The sequence below is a fragment of the Drosophila mojavensis genome, unplaced genomic scaffold, assembly GCF_018153725.1.
Source record: "Drosophila mojavensis isolate 15081-1352.22 unplaced genomic scaffold, ASM1815372v1 contig_72, whole genome shotgun sequence".
NCBI lineage: Eukaryota > Metazoa > Arthropoda > Insecta > Diptera > Drosophilidae > Drosophila > Drosophila mojavensis.
In genome coordinates, this window is record NW_025318897.1 from 1,956,909 (window position 1) to 1,979,487 (window position 22,579).

Genomic DNA, 22,579 nt, shown 5'->3' on the forward strand with positions numbered 1-22,579 from the left:
CGATTGATTTGTCTTTGCACTGTTTTTGAATTTCCAGCCTCTACACTGGCTTTTCTTTGCTATGTGGCGTCATAACAATAATGTGATTTTGTTTTAACTACTGTTGATCGAAATGACGCGGTGGTGCTGTAGGCTGAAGCGCCGGCGATCTTTATTTTAGATATTTTGACATGAACATGCTTTTCGGCTTGGGTGCGAGTTCAAATCCCGCGGAAAACTCGTTTTTGTAAATTGCAAATTTTTTTTGTTATTTTAGCTTTTTTATATTTTATTAATTTTATAAAAATGTTTCCTTCCGTGCTATCAATGCCTATTCACTTCGTGAATGAGTCTAAAAAGGATTATATCTAGATGTTGCTTAGTTTAGTAGTTATAAATAAAAGTTCATAAAAGACAGGTTTTTAGCTCCAATAGTCTTCGTACAGTAAAACTTAATACTTAAAAAATAGTTTTAAAACTAAGAAAAATGTATTTTTTTTTATATTTAATATTTTGTAGGGTAGCCTTTATTCTTTATTACCTCTTTTAGTCGGTTTGGCATTGAAAGGACTAACTTTTCTGTGTAATCTTTATCTATTTTTTCCCCATTCCTCTTTTAAAACTTCAATACGCTTGGGTTTTGACGAATGATGATACTTCTTGATATTTATTCCAACATATGCCAACAATGTTCTATGTGTTTAGGGTCATTGTCTTGTTGGAAAAATAAAACCTAGATAATCCTAGCTTGGCAACACTTGGGACCAATTTTTTTTTTTTTACATTTTAATGTATTTAAGGTGGTCCATCACCCCATCAATTATCTCGAAATTCCCGACACCAGCAGCAGCCTCATACTATAAAGCCACCACCGCCATGCTTTACTGTCTTGAATGTGTGTTTTGGTTGGAGTGCATCTCCGGTTCTTCTCCACACGTGAAGTAAAATTAGTCTATAGGTAAATATTTGCAAGGCATATTTAAGTAATATCTGTCCACTTAACGATTCAACAACAAACAATCGTTATAATTTACGTTTTCTGTATGCACCTAAACTACTAGGAAAGTACGGTGTACGAAGACTTTATAGGAGACTTTATAGAAAACACGTCCTTTAAGATTAATAAATCAGATAAGGAAATTGTATCCAAACTTTGCTTAGTTTCCGACTATACATTTATATTATTCGAAAAAGTTGCGGCTGTACGAAGATAATATTGGTACACTGTATATATTCTTGATCAGGTCGACGAGCTGCGTCGATAGAGCCGAGATCTCAGGAGATATAAGAGCTAGGGAAATTTTGCATGCGTATACCATACACAGTACGAGTTTATATTTTTTCGACAAATTGCCCGATTTATGTTTGATCGAGAATTATCGATAGATCTATTTCGAAATTTTCAAATTTTTGATACCTACCACATGTTAGAGAATTTTCCTATCTTTAATAAAGATTTCTAGTAGAGGCTGATCAAAGATATATCCTGAAGCCTGCGATGGGCTGAAATCAAAATCATTCTATATCCGTATGAAAGCCGAGATCTTTAAAACCACAAAAACTAGAGTCTCAAAATTTAAAATGTATATTTGTTTATGTCATTTGAGATCGTATTGTAATTCCTGGTAATACGCTCCATTACCCCAAATTTAATAACAAAAAAATTTCAAATACTATAAATTTGTTCTTTGGCAAATTGGTTTTATGACGTTCTGGTAGGTAGATAGATGGTAGATTCTGAAAGCCCAACTTAACGATGATTTCTTTAACAAAGAATTGACAAAAAAATATATCGAAGAGCAGTCGCTGCGCAGTCAGTTTGTGTGAAAAAAAGTGAAGAAATACTGAATGTAGCCATGCCGATCTGTACGAACGTGTTGATCTCAGAGCCTATATGAGGTAGTGACTTGAAATTTGTTGTAGGTCGGCATATATACTGCATACTGCATAGCATACTCAGATCTACTTTTTTTTTTTTAATTAATTTTATAGTTTATAGTTTTTTGTTTTTATAGTTTCGAAACAATCAAAAAAACATTATTTCTGCTTTTTATCTCGTATTGTTTAATAGAGTCGATTGAATCGAATTTTCGATGTAAATGTAGTAAACTTTGTAAACTTAGCAAAATTGTATGATAGAGCACCTTGTAATTCAAAATTTTCACGTAAAAAATAGTAAAATTAACTTACCTCCATGTATCCAAATGTCCACTCAACGAAATATCTCGTCCAAAATGTGATAGGCCGGCAAATCCAAATGATCCTACGTACCGACTAAATTGAGAAACAGCTGTACCTGTCAAGTTTTTATAAATAAAAGCATCGCTAAATTAATTGTTTCAGTAAAATCTTACCGATATGACTAGGTGGTGCTCCAATAAAACTTGCAGCTAGTGGTGAGGCTTCAAATGGGGATCTGGCGTACGCCGCAACAGACGTAAGTTCAGACGACCGATGTAAGAGGTGTGGCGATGCTGAATTCAGGCTCAATGACGGCAATGGTTTTATATTGACTGAAGCTGCAGATCCACTTGCCACAACCACGGCTCCACTAGTTGGTAAAGCAGCGCTGTTGTTTCCAGATAAGCCGACGGCCGTGGTGCTGCTCATACTATTAGTGTTATTAGGTACACTAGAAGTTCCTGAGTTACCAATGCTACAATTGTTGCCAAGCGTAGAACCTCCGGCTAGCATGGGCTTTTCTGAATTCTGCTTATTTTGGTGATAGTAAATTTCCCACGCAATGCGGACGTGCATAGCGTTCCAACGTCCTGTTTTCTAATTACGGAAATAGATAAGCCTATTAGCTAAACGTTGATATTTTTATTTTATGAAAATTTTGAAAGGTTAGCTACTGATAAAGCGGATGGTTGGCGACAGGTAAAGTGGCAGCAAGCTTGAAAATATTATGCCAAATTGAACAGGGCGATGATCTGAGTCGATACAGCCCTGTCCGTCTGTCCGTATGAACGCCTAGATCTCAGGAGTTATAAGAGCTAGAGATTTGAATGCATACTTGTGTATACTATACGCAACACGAGGCTATCATATTTTTTCGATAACTCATCCAATTTTTATTTTAAAGAAGAATAATCGATAAATTGATTTTTTTCAGCTTTATTTGAACAGAGGACTTCAGATTTACTGTGTATACACATTTGATAAATTCAAAGATTTTGTAATTTATAAATTTTTGATATGACGCCCCCTTTGCCCCTTTTGTAAAAAACGCGTTTCAAGTGCTAGGGACTTCTGCTTTGGAATGTACACATATTTTAACCATATGATCACATTCTGAAAGCGTTATGAAGATAGTCCTCCTACAAAAATTATTCAACAAGTAAATTCTCATAATATTACCCACACTGCAGCGCAGTCCACGCGCAGTAGCTGCTCATTACGCAGTTAGCAGAGCGCGGGTTTATGCGTGGGTGGAGATGCACGTGTATGTATGTATGCATAAAAGAAATGCTTTCGGCATTTTGGAGCAAATTCTCCTTTAAAAAGGATAGGTACATATTATTGTTCATATTATCATCAATGAAAACTAAGTATACAACTCCCGAACCCGACTTGCAGGCCCAACCATGCAGCAGCCACTGCCATAGCTCATATTTGGTTTTAGGTGCTGAGCTTGGAGCTCAGTATTTGGTGGGCGCCAGGCATATTGCTTCCAATCTGACCCATATATATGCACATGAGTCGAAATTTAATATATTTGCGTCGGATGGGTTCCAATATGATTGCCGCTAAGCAAATACTGAACTCCGAGATCAGCACCTAAAACCAAATATGAGCTATGAAGTGCGTCAATACATAATGAATTTACTGGTTTAGCGGGCATACGATTTCAAAGTTTGAATATGCTGTTGCACGAAATAAGGTGTGAGCCACTGTATGTAGCACGCAGATAAAGGTGTGACACACACAATAAGGAATATAAAATCTTGATCAGGGCGACAAACTGAGTCGAATAAGCTCTGTCCGTTTGTCTGTACGAATGTTTGAACGCGTCGCTCTCAGAAGAAATTTGAGCTAGAGAAATGAAATTTTCCTTTGATAAGTACCAGAGAACTGCAACAAGCCACCGGTACTTAAGGTGCACCGGGTAAATGTTGGGTGATTTGGACACCCGGGTGTTTTCAACCACCGCACAAATGCGTACAATCGTACTTGCCTCACAAAAACATTTGAGTATTTGTGCACACAAGCTGCAAAAGTGAGTAGGTAGTTTTTGCATATGCGTGTGTGGCATATGCCGGCTATTGAGCGTCGAAAAGAGATACACAAAAATTGAGACATACAATGTGTGTGTGTGTCGCCGATGTTGAGGTTACTTTTGTGCACTCCTTCGGTTGAGTTGTTTTTTACGTACTTGTTTACGTACTTGCTGCTGGAAATGCGTGCACAATAGGAACAAATAGAAAACAAAAAACAATATTTAAATCAAAAATAACTTTTTTTACATTCATTTAATATATTAAATAAACATTATAATGCTTCAGTGCATTCATTTAATTATCAAACTAAATATATTAAAGTTTGACATAAGAGAAATATAAACACGATTTATTTTATTTTTAATTTAGGAAGCTAAAAAAGAAGCTAGTGCAAAATCAAAACAACCGTTACTTCAACACACGCACCATGGTGCCTGTAAAGCTAGGTACACACGATGCAAACAATTTGCAGCAAGTTAAAAATAATTTGCAGCAAAAGTTTGCACAAATGTTCACACCAATGCAATTCATCATATGTATATACCAGAGCTCGCAAATGAGAGTTGATCGTTTTTTCGTATATGCTCTGCTTCGCATCATAACCGAAAAAATTGTGCAGACACGATCTCGCTCTGAGCGGCACTCTTTATTTTCTTTAGAATCTGTTTCGGTTAGACACATTGCAATGACTCATTCGTGTGACGCTTTCAAAGTAATGTCGCGTAAAGACTAATACGATTTTCGCTCACACAAAGACTCTCAGCAAAAAACAGTTTGACTAAAAAAATCAACAGAAATGATCTTTGCCTTCGTGTGCATGTAAATACATGCATACATACATACAAAAAGAACGCAACAATCGCGCGTGATTACCCATACAAACGCAACTTACCGTTTGCTTCATTTAACTCAAGCAAACGATCAGTGTTTGACTTGAGGAAACGAAAACAGAAATAACTGTCTCCCTCAGAGCGCGAGCGAGCTAAGCCAGACGCGACAAAAACAGTTTCTGTCTGAGTTTTTTTGATTGTGTCAGTGAAAGACACTTATTTGCAGACAACGAAAAAGTGTTAACAGTTATTTGCGAGCTATGGTATATACACAGTAAGTCTGAAGTCTCCAGTTCTAATAGTATTCTAATGCGGCTGAAAAAACAAAATAAATTTTTCGATTATTATCGACAAAAAAGTTATCGGATGATTTATCGAAAAAATAAAGCAAACTCGTACTGCGTATGGTACACACGAGTATGCATGCCAAATTTCTCTCTAGCTCTTATAAATTCTGAGATCGACGCACTCATACGGACGAACGGACGGACAGACAGACAGGGCCATATCGACTCAGCTCTTTGCGCTGATCAAGAATATATATACTTTGTGGGGTCTGCCACGCCTCCTTCTGCCCGTTACATACATTTAAAAAAAACATTATACTTATTTTAACGGTAATATTCTGTATTCAGACGACAAGCAAAAAAAGTTGCCGCAAACAGTTATTGCAAATTAGTTGCATCGTGTGTACCTAGCTTAAAACCAGAGCTTGCAAATGAGAGTTGAGCGTTTTTTCGTTTATTCTCTTTCTCGCATCATACCCAAAAAAAAATTGTGTAGACACGTCTCTCTCTGAGCGTCACTCTCTTTTTTCTTTAGCATCTGTTTCGCTCAGACGCAATGCGATCACTCATTCGTGTGACGCTCTCACATGAGTGTCGCGTAAAACTAACACGATTTTCCCTCACACAAAGCTTCTCAGCAAAAAACACTTTGACTAACAAACTCAGCAGAAAATGTTTTTGCCTTCGTGTGCATGTAAATACACGCATACATACATACAAAAAGAACGCAGCAATCGCGCGTGATTACCCATACAAACGCAACTTACCTTTACTTCTTTAACTCAAGCAAACGATCAGTGTTTGACTTGAGGAAACGAAAACAGAAACAACTATCTCCCTCAGAGCGCGAGAGAGCTAAGCCAGACGCGACAAAAACACTTTCTGTCTGAGTATTTTTTGCCTGTGTCACTGAAAGACACTTTTTTGCAGACAACGAAAAAGTGTTAACAGTTTTTTGCGAGCTATGCTTAAAACACTTGGGTGACATACATGTGATTTTTCTACTTCTATTTATTGCCCATTGCTTTTTTCCCACTTTCGCTTTTTTCTATGTTCCCTGTAAGTGTAAGTGCGACCGGCAAGCGTTGACGAAAAATACTTGGGTGACAAGCAAAAAGAAAACGGTACATTGTTGTGAGGGACAGCAAGATGTTGCTTGCATGAGTAGCACTCACACAATTTTTTATAAGTGTGTGTATGATTTGTTGAGCCAGTGCTGAGTGACACCGGCACACAAATTTTTGTGGAGTGTGAGTAAGGTGGCAATAATTGCCACACTTGCAGTTCTATGATAAGTACGTATATACATCCCGCTTATCGAGTATGTTTTCAAAACTCGAAATCTTCTGCCTTTATTTTGATATCAATTAAAAACATGATAGAAAAGGAGATATACAATAATATCTCCAATCTCTTCAAAGCTAGTCTCTAAATTTTAAACATAGATTCTTGTATATTTGATAGTTTCCATCTTCGTTATGACCCAGCCCCCTTCACTCCCTCCTTAAACTTGCAAAAGATGTATTTCTTATACTCTATGCAGATAAATATGCAAGACTCACGGTTGATCGCTTTTACTTGACTAAATAAATATATAAAAGATGTATACATCATTTAAATATCTTTCGTTTTTGTGTGCTTACCTTTGGTGCAAATGAAGTTAAATGATTAGGTGGCACAAATGGCGTTGGGCCACCCAAGCCATTGTGCAAAACTCCTGTTGGATTATATCCCGTATAACCAGGGGGAATTCCAATGCTTGCACGATAGAACGGTTGATCGACTGCAGCAATTTTAGGTATATCTTTAAATAACGGTGGAGGAAAAATTTGTGTTGGATTCGGCGGCGTAGCCGGCAATACAGTAGAAGAGGAGGATATTGGAGCTGTAGATAAAAGTTGTGGATGTTGATGCAGGTGCGTATGCTGATGTTGATGATGCAAGTCTTGACGCAAATACGTTGAAGACGACGATGGAGATGGCTGGGATAAGCCAGAACGATCTAAAAATCGACTGTCAAGCTCACGGCGCAATAAGTCAGCCTGATCGTCTATTTAAAGGGAATATAAAATGATAGAATATCACGATTATTTTAATATGCAATAGATTACTATTTTAGACATTCATACTTTTACTTGGTTGGAAGAGAGATTCTGCAGAAAATGGATGTGGTGTAGACGCAACAGCTGTGGAGACAGTTGGTACAGTCGATTGTGTATTACCCACGGTGTTGATAGAAGGCGTCGTGGTTGTTACTGTAGCCATTGCCGCAATAACGGCTGTTGTATAAGACACCAAAGGTATATGAGAAACAGTGCTGTTGATACTACTTGCAACTGAAATGTTCGCAGAAGAAGATGAATTTAATGGTGCATGGGGGGCAGCAAAAAATGTGGTCTGAAAGTTTGCTATAGGAGCATGTCCACTGCTAACAGTTGAATGAACCGCATGAGGTGAAGTAGCATTTCCAGCAACTCGACCTAGTGCTCCTATGACACCTGAGCTTAAAGGAGAGGGAAGTGGTCGAACATTGCCACTAGTAACAGTTGGAATGGATGGCGTACAAGTCATTGCTGTTGGGTGCATAGCTGATTGGCTGAAATTATATTATATATTATGTATCACATAATTTATTACGAAATATCATACCTTAACCAGAGCCCTGCCTTTGTGGTATAGGTGGATATGCCATGACCCGCAACAGGAAAAGCTGAATGTGAAGTTGGTAACGTGGTCGCTGCTAGCGTGGTTGATGAAACAGACACGGCACTGTAGGGTGTCGACGGTACTAAGCCTGAAAATGGTGCACCTATTGCAGTACCTGGTGGTCCGCTTGAAACCGACACAGTATTGCTTGGACGCACAGCTGTACTGCTGAGAGTATACAAAAATTGAAGATATTATAACTAAATATTTTCTTATAAATTAATATATAATATACGCACTTATATATATGTATGGTAAGACAAAAACATGTAAGGCTCTAGTCGAGACTGCTAAACTAGGAGACCTGTTACATACTTTTCACAAAACCATTATACCCATTTCCCATTTTCAATGGGTTTAGGGTATACAAATTTATCTACAAGAAAATTTGCGTAACAACTAAGTGCCAATGAGTGCGTGTGATTATGCTGTGTATGGATCAGAGAAGTGTGAGATGATTGTCATCACCACACGTACTCAGGGTATCTCTTTCATTTATTTTGTATACCCTGAACCCATTGAAAATGGTAATTCAGGGTATAATGGTTTTCTAAAAAGTGTGTAACAGGCAGAAGGAATCATCGCAGACCCCATAGAGTAACGAGCTGAGTCGATATAGCCCTGTCCGTTTGTCCGTCCGTATGAACGCCTAGATCTCAGAAGTTATAAGAGCTAGAGAGAAATTTTGACCGTAGACTCTTGTATATCATACGCAGTACGAGTTTATCATATTTTTTGTTAACTCATTCGATATTTTTTTTATCGAGGATAATCGATAAATACATTTTTTTCAGCCTAATTAAAAAAATTTTACTGTGTATATACATTTCAAGAATACAAAGATTTTGGATACCATGTCCCCTTCGCCGCCGATTTGTAATTAAAGTATTTCAAGTACTAGAGACTTGATCTTTGAAATATACATACATTTGAGCATTATGATCACGTTCTAAGTTTCATGAAGATAGTCCTAGTACAAAAATTATTCAACAAGTAAAATCTCATAATATTGTCAAAGCGCAGTCGCTGCTCATTACGCAGTTAGCAGAGCACATGCTTATGCGTGCATGTGGATGCATGTGTATGTATGTGCACATAAAAGAAATGGAGACTGATTAGAGAGTTCTTTGTATCTCCTAACCGAGCAGTCTCGACTAGTCTTTTTACTTCTTTTTACATTGTTTGTCAGTCAATGTATATTTTACTTCGTTGGAGTTTTTACATGCAAAAACTGTGTTTCGCCCGGAACGCATCGCTGTGGAATTACCGTAGTCTAAAAACTTTAAATTCATATATGTATAAACAATTTTATTGGAAAAGTTTTTACTGTTCTTAGTGGGCGAAACTTTTTTACTTTTTGCGCCATGAAAATTATTATTAAATCACCAGCAGGCAGAAAAGAGTATTTTAGACCCCAACACACTATTGATTATGAAAATGATTTTATATATTTTTGTATAATTTTTTTGCTGAAGTATAAGTATCGGATGGGGCTCAGGGGATTCCTACTGGGTACCCCGAATGTAGTTTATTTTACTCTTTTATGTATGTATACATATTTGATATTATTTCGTTCTTTGCTTTTTATACTGTAGATACTGGGCAAAAATGTATGAAATGATTTTAAAATTAAGGATTGCGAAAACGGGACTAAGGTCATGCGTTCCTAATTTTATATATTATTAAAAATATATAAAGAAAACAATACAATTTAAATGTTGATTAGACATTCTATCGAATCAATAAGTCAATTTTACACCTTACTCATATGTATTTATATAAATATATATATTTATAACATAGAAAAAATATGAATACCTGTAACTTGTATCGCGATCTCTACTGTCAATTTTAGGCGAAAGTATTTTTTGAATCACAGATGATGGCGCAACAGAGGTGTTTATTGAAGGCGATGGCGTCGCTGTTATTAAACTCTGTACAGTAAGGACTGATGCATTACTTGTACTAATCGTTGAAGTGGTAGTACAACGCAAAAGTGACTGTTGGGTTGTCGATGTTGAATGCGCGAACTGTGGATATGAGTTTATTACTTGAGGAACATGGGATTGATATCCAGTTTGAGGAAGAATTGGTGCACAAGGTTGCGTCTGCGAAGTAACAACTGTAATTCCTGCGGAAGTCGATAATTGTGTTGTTGAAATTGGTGGTCCAGGGGTTGAAGTACTAAATGCAGCTGGTAAGAGATGTGACTGTGTCGAATGTAACGAAGGTACGGTCGTTGTTGTTGTTATAGGAATGGTCCCTAATACCTGCGTTGTACTATTGTTGCTAATCATATAGCCTAGTGGTGTTATAGGTCGCAATCCTGCAATGTTATTAGCACTTTGCTGATTCAGTGTTGATGCACTTGTTACTGGCATTTTTAAAGATGTCATTGGCTGCGTCTCCCGACAGTTGCGACTATCCGACCGTTGAGATAAAGATGAGGTATTAGAATTTCCCATTGATATCACTGATGGAAGGTATTGTCCATGAGTTATGTTATTATAGGGTGTATATAAAGTTGAATAATTAGGGAAAGGTGAGCGGTATGGCGTTGCTTGAATTAACATGGGCAACCCTGCACTCGAGTGAGACATCAGTGGGGCTGCCCCATGAAACACCAATGAAGAGCCGGCTGCCCCTACTGAACTAGTTCCTGTACTAACAGATGTTTTCGTTGTGGTAGAGGCCGCCACTACAACGGAACCAACTACCGTATTAGATGGGATGGGCAACACCTTATTTCCTGAATGAGGAGAAACATTCAGTAGACTTTTTCCAGCAGCTATTGACGTTGCAGAACTGACAGATGAGTGACTACAGACGAATCCATTGGCGACTGAAGAAGAAGATGTTGACAAAGAAACATTTACATTCTTCTGCGGCTCTACAGCACCAGCGGTTGTTCTCCCATCAATAATTAGCTGTTGATAATCATTTGAGTTATAGTTTGTTGATAGAACTACATTAGACGTTCGGTCCGCAAATGATCCATGTAATGATGCTATAGTAACGGGAGTTAAAGGGGGACCCAAAGAAATTGTGTCCATTCCATGTGATGTTACAATTTTTTTTGAGCTTAAAGTTGTTCCTTTTGTAGTTGTGCATTGAGTTAGTTCAAGCCCACAATGTGCAGACTCCGAAGCAAGGTACGATTCGCAATCAGAAATGCTTGCGCTTGTTACCTAAGTGATATCCAAAGAATTTTAAAACAGAACTCATATATTACAAAGGTAACTTTACTTACTGGTGTAGAGCATGTGACAGAAGGATGTTTTATGGTATGTGGTACATTATCTGTCCCCGTATTTAAATGTTGGTTATCTCCATTAGGTGTTGCAGGCTTCGACGTTAAGAGTGTTGTTGATATCAAACTTACAGTTTGAATGTTTGTAGATTCGGCTGTAATCTCAATCTCGTTGACCGTTGTACGACATCCATTTGGTGCTGTACCAGGTAAAGTGGTTAACGGAGGACTTGCATCTGGCATTGATAAACCCGTTAAAGTATCGATGTCGCACACATTTACAGTTAAACATCCTGTTCGACTAGTCTGTTGTGGTATACAATTCGTTAAATTAAGTAATTGTTCAGAAGAGTGCATTAAAAACCAAGTCAGTCAGTTTTGGAAATCTGTTCAATTAACATTTTTGACAATATCTGATAACATTAAAAAACAGTATTTAAAAAAACGAAAGCAATAAGTTTAACAAGTAAGAAAACTCTAGTCGAGAGTGCTCGACTAGATACTACCCTGAACCCAACTAATAAAAATGCCCATTTTCGATGTATTTAAAAATATAAATGAAATACAAAACTCACTTAATAAAATATAAAAATATTTTGAAATAATTAAAAAAATTAACATAAGTTGCACCGCTCGGGATTCGAACCCGCGACTTCTCGATCGAGCGTTATGCCGCTAACACACTACGCCACCTCACTCACGCAAAACTCAAATAGATTCACTGCTGCTGCGCCATCTACCAAAACTAAACCAAACTAACAGCTGATGTGATTCAAAGAATGTTCCAGAAGAAGTTTGAATGTATGTGTGCACACGTATACGATGCTGTTGTAGCTGCTGCACGTGCGTTTGTTAATTGGCCAAATATTTGATGATTTTTAATTAATTTTTGACTTAATGGAATTTAATGAAACATATTATATTGAATATTTGAGAAATTTAAAAAAATTATTCACAATTAGCTGTAGTGGCATCTGACTTGAACTTGAATGTTTTTATTCGATAAAAACATAACGGGATGATTTATCGAATTTTAAAAGCAAACTCGACATCCGCGCTGTATATAAAGTCATTTAAAAAAAATTCAAATCTCTAGCTCTTATATCTTCGGAAATCGACGCGTTCAAACATACGGACAGACGGACAGGGCCAAATCGACTCAGCTCGTCACCCTGATCAAGAATATATACACTTTGTGGGGTCTGCCACGCCTCCTTCTTCCTGTTACATACTTTTAACAAAACCATTATACCCTGATTTCCCATTTTCAATGGGTTCAGGGTATATAAATGAAAACTTACAGCTACCTTATTCTACATATTTATATACTATACATACTTATCTTTTTACGGCAACATGATATTTAGCTCCCCAGAATCAATAGTATTCAAAACTAAATCTATAGGCGACACAATTATTTGCCATGTCAATTACGCTACTTAGCGACTACATATCTTTATACCCTGAACCCCTTGACGGGATTACGCATGGGAAATTGAGGTATAATTGTATTGTTATAGGTATGTAACTGGCAGAAAGAGGCGTGGCAGACCGTATAAGATACATATATTCTTGATAAGAGCGACGAGCTGAGTCCTTCTGTCCGTATGTATGAACGCGTCGATCTCAGAAGATATAAAAGCTAGAGACCTAACTATTTTTTAAATGTCCGTATATAAAGCGCGCATATCGTGTATCTCCAAAAATCGATAAACCATCCCGTCATATTGTTATTAATTAAAAACCCTATCGAAAGTCAGCTATAAAATTATATCTCTTACATCTTTAAAACTGGTTTCCAAATTAAATATAGATTCTGATGAATTTTATACAATATCGATTTTTCTTATTTCTTGGATACCGGCTCCAAATTCACCAAACTCCCTAGTGAAGGTCAGATGCCAGTATATCTTATTATGAATGATTTGGAATTTTCTTTCAAATGTCAAATATTCTATAGAATATGTAGATCATATGCTGAAAGTTTCATTAAATTCCCTTAAGTCAATTGACGTTAATAAATTAACCAAATGTCTGGTCAATTAAAAACCGCACGTGCATCAACCACATTTTTCCTGTACGTGTGCACACATACATTCCAACATATTCTTAGAATCACATTGCGATTTAAGTGTTAAAATTCAGAGTCGTTAGTTTAGTTTAGATTTGCTAGATGGCGCTGTAGCAGTGAACGTATTTCAGTTTTGCTACGTCGTTTTGCAACAGTCCAGTGGAGTTCTTACTAAAGGCGAGGCGCACCGCATTAAGTCGTGAGGTCTTGGTTCGAGTTTTAGAGCAAAGTCGATAACGAACCTTGAACCCATTGAAAATATTATGTAGTATGTTGTATGACATATAAGCATATGCTCACAATATTGTAGTGTATACAATATATGATGTTGACATATGCCCGAAATATAAGTAAGAGTATCATGCTCACAACATAGCAAGACTTTGTTGCTTTATTTATATTATAACAGCTATACATAAGTGCCGTAATATGATCTGTCACTTATGTATAGACCGGCCTGCAGCGTGGGATCTGCAACGTAAGCATTGTTACGTTCTTGTCCACGCCGCAGCTTAAACGCTAAAATGTATATGCATATGCATACAAACAAATATATACACACACATACAGCATGCTATATACTCCCATTCTGCCGCTGCTTTTAGCGACAGAATTCTTTATGTAAACTTTATGTATTTTAGGCTAAGACTTTATTTGAATAAAATACGGGGAGCATTAGCTATCCAGTACTCGAATGAAAACGTTGTTTACAATTAAATAGTAAATAGTAAATCAGGGTATAATGGTTTTGTGAAAAGTATATAACAGGCAGAAGGAATCATTCAGCCTGAATTGAACACTTTTAGACCTAGAGACTTCAGATTTAATGTATACTAGCTGGCCCGGCAAACGTTGCATTGCCCCATCCATTATTTCTAGGTAAAAAATTGTTGAAAGCTATGTTGTTCAGGTTGGGATACACTCTGATTAATTTATTAATCGGATTTTCATTCAAGCACATTGTGGTAAACGACATTCTTTGTTTTTTGGTCAGGTGCAAGAACAAATAATGCGGATGGTTTGCCAACACGTGAGCATGCTACGTACAATTGACCATGAGAAAAACACGCATTTTCTAGATTGAGGCCACAAATAGTCAAAGATTGGCCCTGTGATTTGTTGATCGTCATGGCGAAGGCAAGACGAATCGGGAATTGAATTCGTTTAAACTCAAAGGGCATATCTGTTGGGATCATCGGAATCCTAGGAATAAGAACTTCCTCATCTTTAAATTTTCCTTTGAGTATCGACGCGTGAATCACATTGCTCATCAGTTTTCTTATCACCAAACGCGTTCCATTGCACAGTTTTGGTTGGTTTAAATTTCTAAGAATGATAACTACCGAGCCAACCTTCAGTTGTAAATTGTGCGGTGGTAAACCAGGCACATCCAACGAGTTCAAAAATTCAGTTGGATAATTAGTGGCTTCTTCTTCGTTTGTTACACAGTCGATAGATTTGAATGAATACAGAGTACCAACGATTTTATTTTGAATTATAAAATTAAGGTCATCCACCTCTTTATTTATAGCCGCCAAAATTGCTCGCTCACTTAACCATTTAGTATTTTTGTGGAAAGCAATGATATTCGGAAATACTTTGTTGATAAGCTCATCTTTTGATGAGACGAAATTGCAAAAATTTTGAGGATATGAAATCAAGCCACTCGATTCGTCAACAGGAATACAGCTATTACCGATTGTTGGAGCATTAAATGTGCGTTCATGTGTTCCAGCTGGTCTTTTATCTGCTCTGATTACTACTTTATAGTCATCTCTTGGCATGCGCTCTAAAGCAGTTTTGAACAGCTTGACCAATGCATGAAGTTCGTGAAGCATTTGCTGCAAATCTTGGAGAATTGCTCTTTTCATAGCTGTGTTGATTTCTTGACACCGGTCAAGTTGTTCTTCCATATTGCCCATGAAGTATATTTGCAAGAATTTGTGCTGTGCATCTTCAATAGGTTGCAATGATTCAATGGGATGGCAAATCTAGCCTTGAATCTTTAAATTCAAAGCCATAGTTATAGTTAGATTTACAATCACTTTTTACAGAAATCTAACAAACTACATTATTCCAAATTTATTTATTTTTTTTTTACAATCATAGAAAATACAATTTTTATACCCTGAACCCATTTTCAATGGGAAATCAGGGTATAATGGTTTTGTTGAAATGTATGTAACAGGCAGAAGGAGGCGTGGCAGACCCCACAAAGTATATATATTCTTGATCAGGGCGACGAGCTGAGTTGATTTGGCCCTGTCCGTCTGTCCGTATGTATGAACGCGTCGATTTCAGAAGATATAAGAGCTAGAGACTTCAAATTTTTTTAAAGTGTCCGTAATTACAGCGCGCATATCAAGTTTATCATTAAAAATCGATAACTCATCACGATCTTTTTTATCGATAAAAAAACCCTATCGAAAACCAGTTATAAAATTATATCTTCTACACCTTTATTGCTAGAGTCTCCAAATTTTTAATGTATGCTTATATGCAATTTATACAAATTATTATTTATGCAAATTTTTAATGTATGCTTATATGCAATTTATACAATTTCGGTTTTTGTTAAAATTTAACCCCCACCCTTAAATTTACCCCCTCACCATCACTTTTGTAAAAAGCGTATTTCAAATACTAGAGACTTGTGCTTTAGCAATTACATGCATATCCATGTTATAATCATAATCTTCATGAAGATCGTACGTCCACAAAAAAGTTATTAAGCAATTAAGTTCTCATAGTAAGCGCTCACTGCCGCCCATGCGTGTTTATGCGTTTTTTGATTGTGTGTGTATGTGTTTGTGTATGTGTGTGTGTATGTGTGTGTGTGTGTGTATGTGTGTGTGTGTGTGTGTGTGTGTGTGTGTGTGTGTGTGTGTGTGTGCATGTGTGTGTGTGTGTGTGTATGTATGTGTGTGTGTGTGTGTGCGTGTTTCTTGTGTAAGCTGAAAGACGCGAAAAATTATTGAAATAGCTATTACTCCAAGGGTTCAGGGGATCTCGTAGTCGAGTAGTCTCGACTAGAGCTTTCTTACTTGTTTAACGTAAATTACCTTAAATGTCGGATTATATCCGTCTCAAAAGTTTCCGCCCCAAATGAAGTCATTTGGAAACAGGCATTGCATTTTGGAGTGTTCCCTAGAAAATGTCGTGATTCTAGTGTTTCGCCATAAAGCAGGGAACGCAATGGCTCTGGTGGCGGGACCACTAATGGCAATGTCACTTTACAACTAAGGCAGCACAGAACGGGCGTTTCACCAGCAAACTTCAATGCGCCACAATGCTGGCAAAGAACGTCCATTGGACCAATGCAAACTAAACGATTCGAGCTGTAGTCAATGGTGCAATCATATCGAAACGCTGCTTGATTCAGATCAATCCTTGAACCATTTCTTATTGCCGTTTCACGGGCTGCCTCTCTTTGAGAAGCACGAATTAAGGCCTTTCTTTGCTGGGTACTAACGCGGCGCTTTTCTCGGGCGATTTATCGTTTTTCGTCAGATAATTGACTCGCGATATTCCGATTCCTAATTGCATTATGGGTCCGTCGGGAAAGATTAGATCTTCTAGGACGCGTCATTTTTATACCCTGAACCCATTTTCAATGGGAAATCAGGGTATAATGGTTTTGTTGAAATGTATGTAACAGGCAGAAGGAGGCGTGGCAGACCCCATAAAGTATATATATTCTTGATCAGGGCGACGAGCTGAGTTGATTTGGCCCTGTCCGTCTGTCTGTCCGTCTGTCCGTCTGTCCGTCTGTCCGTCCGTCCGTCTGTCCGTCTGTCCGTATGTATGAACGCGTCGATTTCAGAAGATATAAGAGCTAGAGACTTCAAATTTTTTTTTTAAATGTTCGTAATTACAGCGCGCATATCAAGTTTATCATTAAAAATCGATAACTCGTCCCGATATTTTTTTATCGATAAAAAACCTTATCGAAAACCAGTTATAAAATTATATCTTCTACACCTTTATTGCTAGAGTCTCCAAATTTTTAATGTATGCCTATATGCAATTTATACAATTTCGGTTTTTGTTAAAATTTACCCCCCACCTCTAAATTCACCCCCTCACCATCACTTTTGTAAAAAGCGTATTTCAAATACTAGAGACTTGTGCTTTGGCAATTACATGCATATCCATGTCATAATCATAATCTAAAAGTTTCATGATGATCGTACGTCCACAAAAAAGTTATTAAGCAATTAAGTTCTCATAGTAAGCGCTCACTGCCGCCCATGCGTGTTTATGCTTGTGTGTGTGTATATGTATGTAATTGTTTGTGTATGTGTGTGTGTGTGTGTGTGTGTGTGTGTATGTGTATGTATGCCTGTGTGTGCGTGCGCGTGTGTGTGTGTGTGTGCGTGTTTCTTGTGTAAGCTGTAAGACGCGAAAAATTATTGAAATAGCTATTGCTCCAAGGGTTCAGGGGATCTCGTAGTCGAGTAGTCTCGACTAGAGCTTTCTTACTTGTTATCAATAGTAACACTGAATATGCCCTCGCACAAAACCACATAAAACAATCAAGAAATATAAATATAAATAATTTACACAAATTTATGTTTGAGACAAACAAATACCTGAACTTTCAAGATATTTAGCTTCTGTACGCACGCGTATTATTTTTATCAAATGTGCTTTTTTTTATGAATAGTCAGGTTCGCCTGAGGCTGTGCCGTAGACTGACTGACTACATTTGTTTATTTACTTCTATACTATTGTATAATATGAGAGCAGGACCGAAAGCTGTCACTGTTATCAAGCCTACTGAGTATTAATAGAAATTTGAATCTTTAGGGAAAAAACCGCGTTTTTCAAGTATTCGTCAAATTTTTTCAGTATTTTTAAGATCTACTATCCCACTCGTAGCGGAGACAAATCCAACCAATTAAAAACCATGAAAATTGGTCCAGCAGATCTCGAGTTATAAGTGGAGGAGCACTTTTACACAACTGTCTTTTATATATTTAGAAGATAGAAGAAGAAGATAGATATTGGTTTTGTGAAAAGTATGTAACAGGCAGAAGGAATCATTCAGCCTGAATTGAACACTTTTAGACCTAGAGACTTCAGATTTATTTTATATATACATTTGATGAATACAAAGATTTCGGAAATTACAGATTTAGGATACCACGCCCCCTTTGTAAAAAAAAACCGTGTTTTAAGTACTAGAGACTTCTGCTTTGGAATGTACACATACTTTAACCATATTTATTTATTTATTTCTTAAAGCAAAAGAAAACCCTAAACAAAGTACAGGATATAATTTCAATAGTAACACCGACCCGATGGGGGTATTTTATTTGCCAGTCTGGCCAGCTATGCTCACGTCTCACAGCCAAATATGGTCAGTGATACTAATGAAGCTATAAAAAGAAAGTGTTAATAAGAAAACTTAAAAAAAACCGACGACTTGGAAACTATATACTATAAGCAAGTTAATAGTCAGTTTTCTTTAATTTTACAGGCCTTAAAGGCAAGCGAACAATGAGTCGTAGTATTGTCCGCATTAATAGAATCATATAGAGATAGAGCTTTAGATGTTTTCATAAGGGGACTAAACGGTGACCTACCGAGGATGTTAACAGTTAGCAAACCTAAAAATAAAAATATATGTCTCGTGGAATTAATGATTATCAACAAAACAAAAACTGGAAAAATTCTTCATAAATCAGATTTAAGAAAATAGGAAAAAAAAGGAAAATGCACATTTAATTATATTGTAATAATCCTCTTTTAACTTCCTTGACTTCCTAGCACCCTTAGCACATTTAATTATATTGCAATAATCTTTTAGCTTCCTTAACTTCCTTAGCACCCATAGCATCCACAGCATTTTACACGTGGTATATCCCTCCTAGTTTCGATCATTCATGGTACAATGTTGGATGTATTGTCATCCAACACAAATGAATACTAAATGTATGGAACTATGAATGCTTTGAATTAACTTGAAGGTGGATATCGATGGCCCTCTTTATGCTAATTTATGGACTCTGGATAATAAATTTATATTGGATAATTATCATTATATTGGACAATTTATATTGGATGGATATCGTATTGGATAAATATCATTATATTGGGCAATTTATATTGGATAATTATCATTATATTGGACAATTTATATTGGATGAATATCGTTAAAATGGATATATGCACCCTGATCTGCGGGACGCAGATATTTAGATGGGGAAGAGTTAAGACTTTCAACAATCTAAGGAGGCTGGAGAGTCCAGTCAGACATTCAAGGGGAGAACCAAACCAGTTGAACAGATTTAGTTCAGTTTATATTCGGACTAGAGAGAGTTTAGACCTATTGTTCCAAATTATATAAAATATATTATTTCATTGAACACGAAGTTGTTATATATTCACAAGAACCCAACACAGCGTCCCCCAATCACTAGTACTCTAGTACGGGAGCGCTTAACTACTACTATGATAAGACGGTAAATTACTGTCCCATCTAAGGTCTCTTAAAGCAAAGAGAAGAAAATTTTTTTGGGCCGATTCAATACAATCCTGATACAGTTTATGCTGCGGAGACCATACAACTGAGCAATACTCTAAGATAGGACGCACAAGCGAAGTGAACGTTTAATAAAGCCAATCACACAATCATTAATGATGGTAGAAATATGAAGATTAAAGTAAAGTTTACAGTCAAAGAACACACCAAGATCCTTGACTGTAAAGATGCGTCGTAAGGAAATATTGCTAATTTTATAATCAACAAATAGAGGAACGGTACGACTGAAGTTCATTGTCATACACTTTGAGCAATTTAAGTCCAGCTGGTTTACCACACACCAAAGTTTAAATGCATTAATGTCATCTTGAAGGTGATGATGTCCAATTGAACTGGAGTATGGAAGGCAAAGTTTTACATCATCAGCATACATAAATATAGTAGAATACGAGATACAACTAGGAAGGTCATTTATAACAAGTAAGAAAGCTCTAGTCGAGACTGCTCGACTACGAGATCCCCTGAACCCTTGTAGCAATAGATATTACAATAATTTTTCGCGACTTTCAGCTTACACAAGAAACACGCACACACACACACGCACGTACGCACACACAGGCATACATACACACACACACGCATACATACACAAACGCATACACACACACACATACACAAACATACACACACAAGCAACCACGCATAAACACGCATGGGCTGCAGTGTGCGCTTACTATGAGAACTTAATTGTTTAATAACTTTTTTTATGGACGTACGATCTTCATGAAACTTTCAGATTATGATTATAACATATGCATGTAATTGCCAAAGCACAAGTCTCTAGTATTTGAAATACGCTTTTTACAAATGTGAGGGTGAGGGGGTGGATATAGGGGTGGGGGGTAAATTTTAGTCGAGACTGCTCGACTACGAGATCCCCTGAACCCTTGTAGCAATAGATATTACAATAATTTTTCGCGACTTTCAGCTTACACAAGAAACACGCACACACACACACACACGCACGTACGCACACACAGGCATACATACACACACACACGCATACATACACAAACGCATACACACACACATATACACAAACATACACACACAAGCAACCACGCATAAACACGCATGGGCTGCAGTGTGCGCTTACTATGAGAACTTAATTGTTTAATAACTTTTTTTATAGACGTACGATCTTCATGAAACTTTCAGATTATGATTATAACATATGCATGTAATTGCCAAAGCACAAGTCTCTAGTATTTGAAATACGCTTTTTACAAATGTGAGGGTGAGGGGGTGGATATAGGGGTGGGGGGTAAATTTTAACAAAAACCGAAATTGCATAAATTGCATATAAGCATACATTAAAAATTTGCATAAATAATAATTTGTATAAATTGCATATAAGCATACATTAAAAATTTGGAGACTCTAGCAATAAAGGTGTAGAAGATATAATTTTATAACTGGGTTTCGATAAGGGTTTTTATCGATAAAAAAATATCGTGATGAGTTATCGATTTTTAATGATAAACTTGATATGCGCGCTGTAATTACGGACATTTAAAAAAAAATTTGAAGTCTCTAGCTCTTATACCTTCTGAAATCGACGCGTTCATACATACGGACAAACGGACGGACAGGGCCAAATCAACTCAGCTCGTCGCCCTGATCAAGAATATATATACTTTGTGGGGTCTGCCACGCCTCCTTCTGTCTGTTACATACATTTCAACAAAACCATTATACCCTGATTTCCCATTGAAAATGGGTTCAGGGTATAAAAAAGGAAAAAAGCAATGGACCCAAATGGCTACCCTGAGGTACACCAGACGAAACAAAAATAACTTTAGACATAGCTGTTCTCAGCGAGACTCTTTGGGTTCTACCCATTAAATAGGATGAAATCCAAGACACAAGTCTAGGTGAAAATCCTAAGCGTTCAAGCATAAGAATTAGTATGTGATGATGTACTGAGTCAAATGCTTTACTGAAGTCAGTATAAATAATATCAGTTTGCATTTTTTTAGAAAAACTGTCATTAACAAGCGAAGTAAACTCAAGTAAATTAGAGGACGTTGATCGATTTTGAACAAAACCATGTTGAGATGGTTGAATAATCGATTTGCAAAAATGCTGCAAGGCCGATGTTATGATTTTCTCAAATAACTTCGGAATAGCAGATAATTTCGCAATGCCTGTATAATTGGAAATCTCAGATCTTCCACCTTTTTTATATAAGGATAATAATAATGAAAGATTCTTTCCAAATTGAAGGGAACACAAGTATCCAAGGACAAGTTAAACAATTTTTGTAATTGTGACTGAAGAGAAACACTGCACTCTTTAATCACACAACTTGGAATATTATCGGCACCGGGAGAGAAAGATGATTTCAATGTCCTAATGGCTGCAGCCAGAGAGGCTGCATAAACTTTAGGAGTATTTATAGACCCATATTCAGGAAGTGAATATGGATATGAGTTGCTGTAGAGATCAGCAGAAGAATAAGTGGATTGAAAAAAATCAGCAAAAAGATCAGAGGAATCCTGGTCATTGCAAGTTTTTTCACCACCAAGGACAAATGAGGACGGCAAACCAGAAGATTTACGCTTCAAGTTTACAAAAGAGTAAAATTGTTTGGGATCTCGAGCAAACTGACGTTTGCAACGTATGAGATAATTCTCATAACAGCTAGAATTTAAAAGATTGAAGTTTGACTTGGCAATGGAAATTTGGA

General features: G+C 36.9%; 1 protein-coding gene and 1 long non-coding RNA gene across 8 annotated transcripts in view; one reads left to right on the plus strand and one right to left on the minus strand.

Annotated features, from left to right (window-relative positions):
- Positions 1 to 22,579, minus strand: part of LOC6586713 (mucin-5AC) — a 71,839-nt gene that overhangs the window by 30,705 nt on the left and 18,555 nt on the right. For 4 of the 7 annotated variants that reach the window (XM_044009377.1, XM_015160285.3, XM_044009376.1 and 1 more), the window contains 7 exons: positions 11,273 to 11,578; positions 9,841 to 11,210; positions 7,966 to 8,190; positions 7,446 to 7,912; positions 6,960 to 7,366; positions 2,334 to 2,757; positions 2,170 to 2,275 (listed from right to left, as the gene is read on the minus strand). In XM_044009377.1, the coding sequence (XP_043865312.1) occupies positions 2,170 to 2,275; positions 2,334 to 2,757; positions 6,960 to 7,366; positions 7,446 to 7,912; positions 7,966 to 8,190; positions 9,841 to 11,210; positions 11,273 to 11,578 (3,305 nt within the window). Of the gene's footprint in view, positions 1 to 2,169; positions 2,276 to 2,333; positions 2,758 to 6,959; positions 7,367 to 7,445; positions 7,913 to 7,965; positions 8,191 to 9,840; positions 11,211 to 11,272; positions 11,579 to 22,579 lie in introns of those variants that run through there. The other 3 variants (XM_002012287.4, XM_032733377.2, XM_044009378.1) reach the window with 3 other exon arrangements.
- On the plus strand, positions 19,043 to 19,389 carry LOC122757412. The gene is made up of 2 exons (XR_006357444.1): positions 19,043 to 19,080; positions 19,156 to 19,389. It is a non-coding gene; the product is annotated as an uncharacterized LOC122757412 (long non-coding RNA).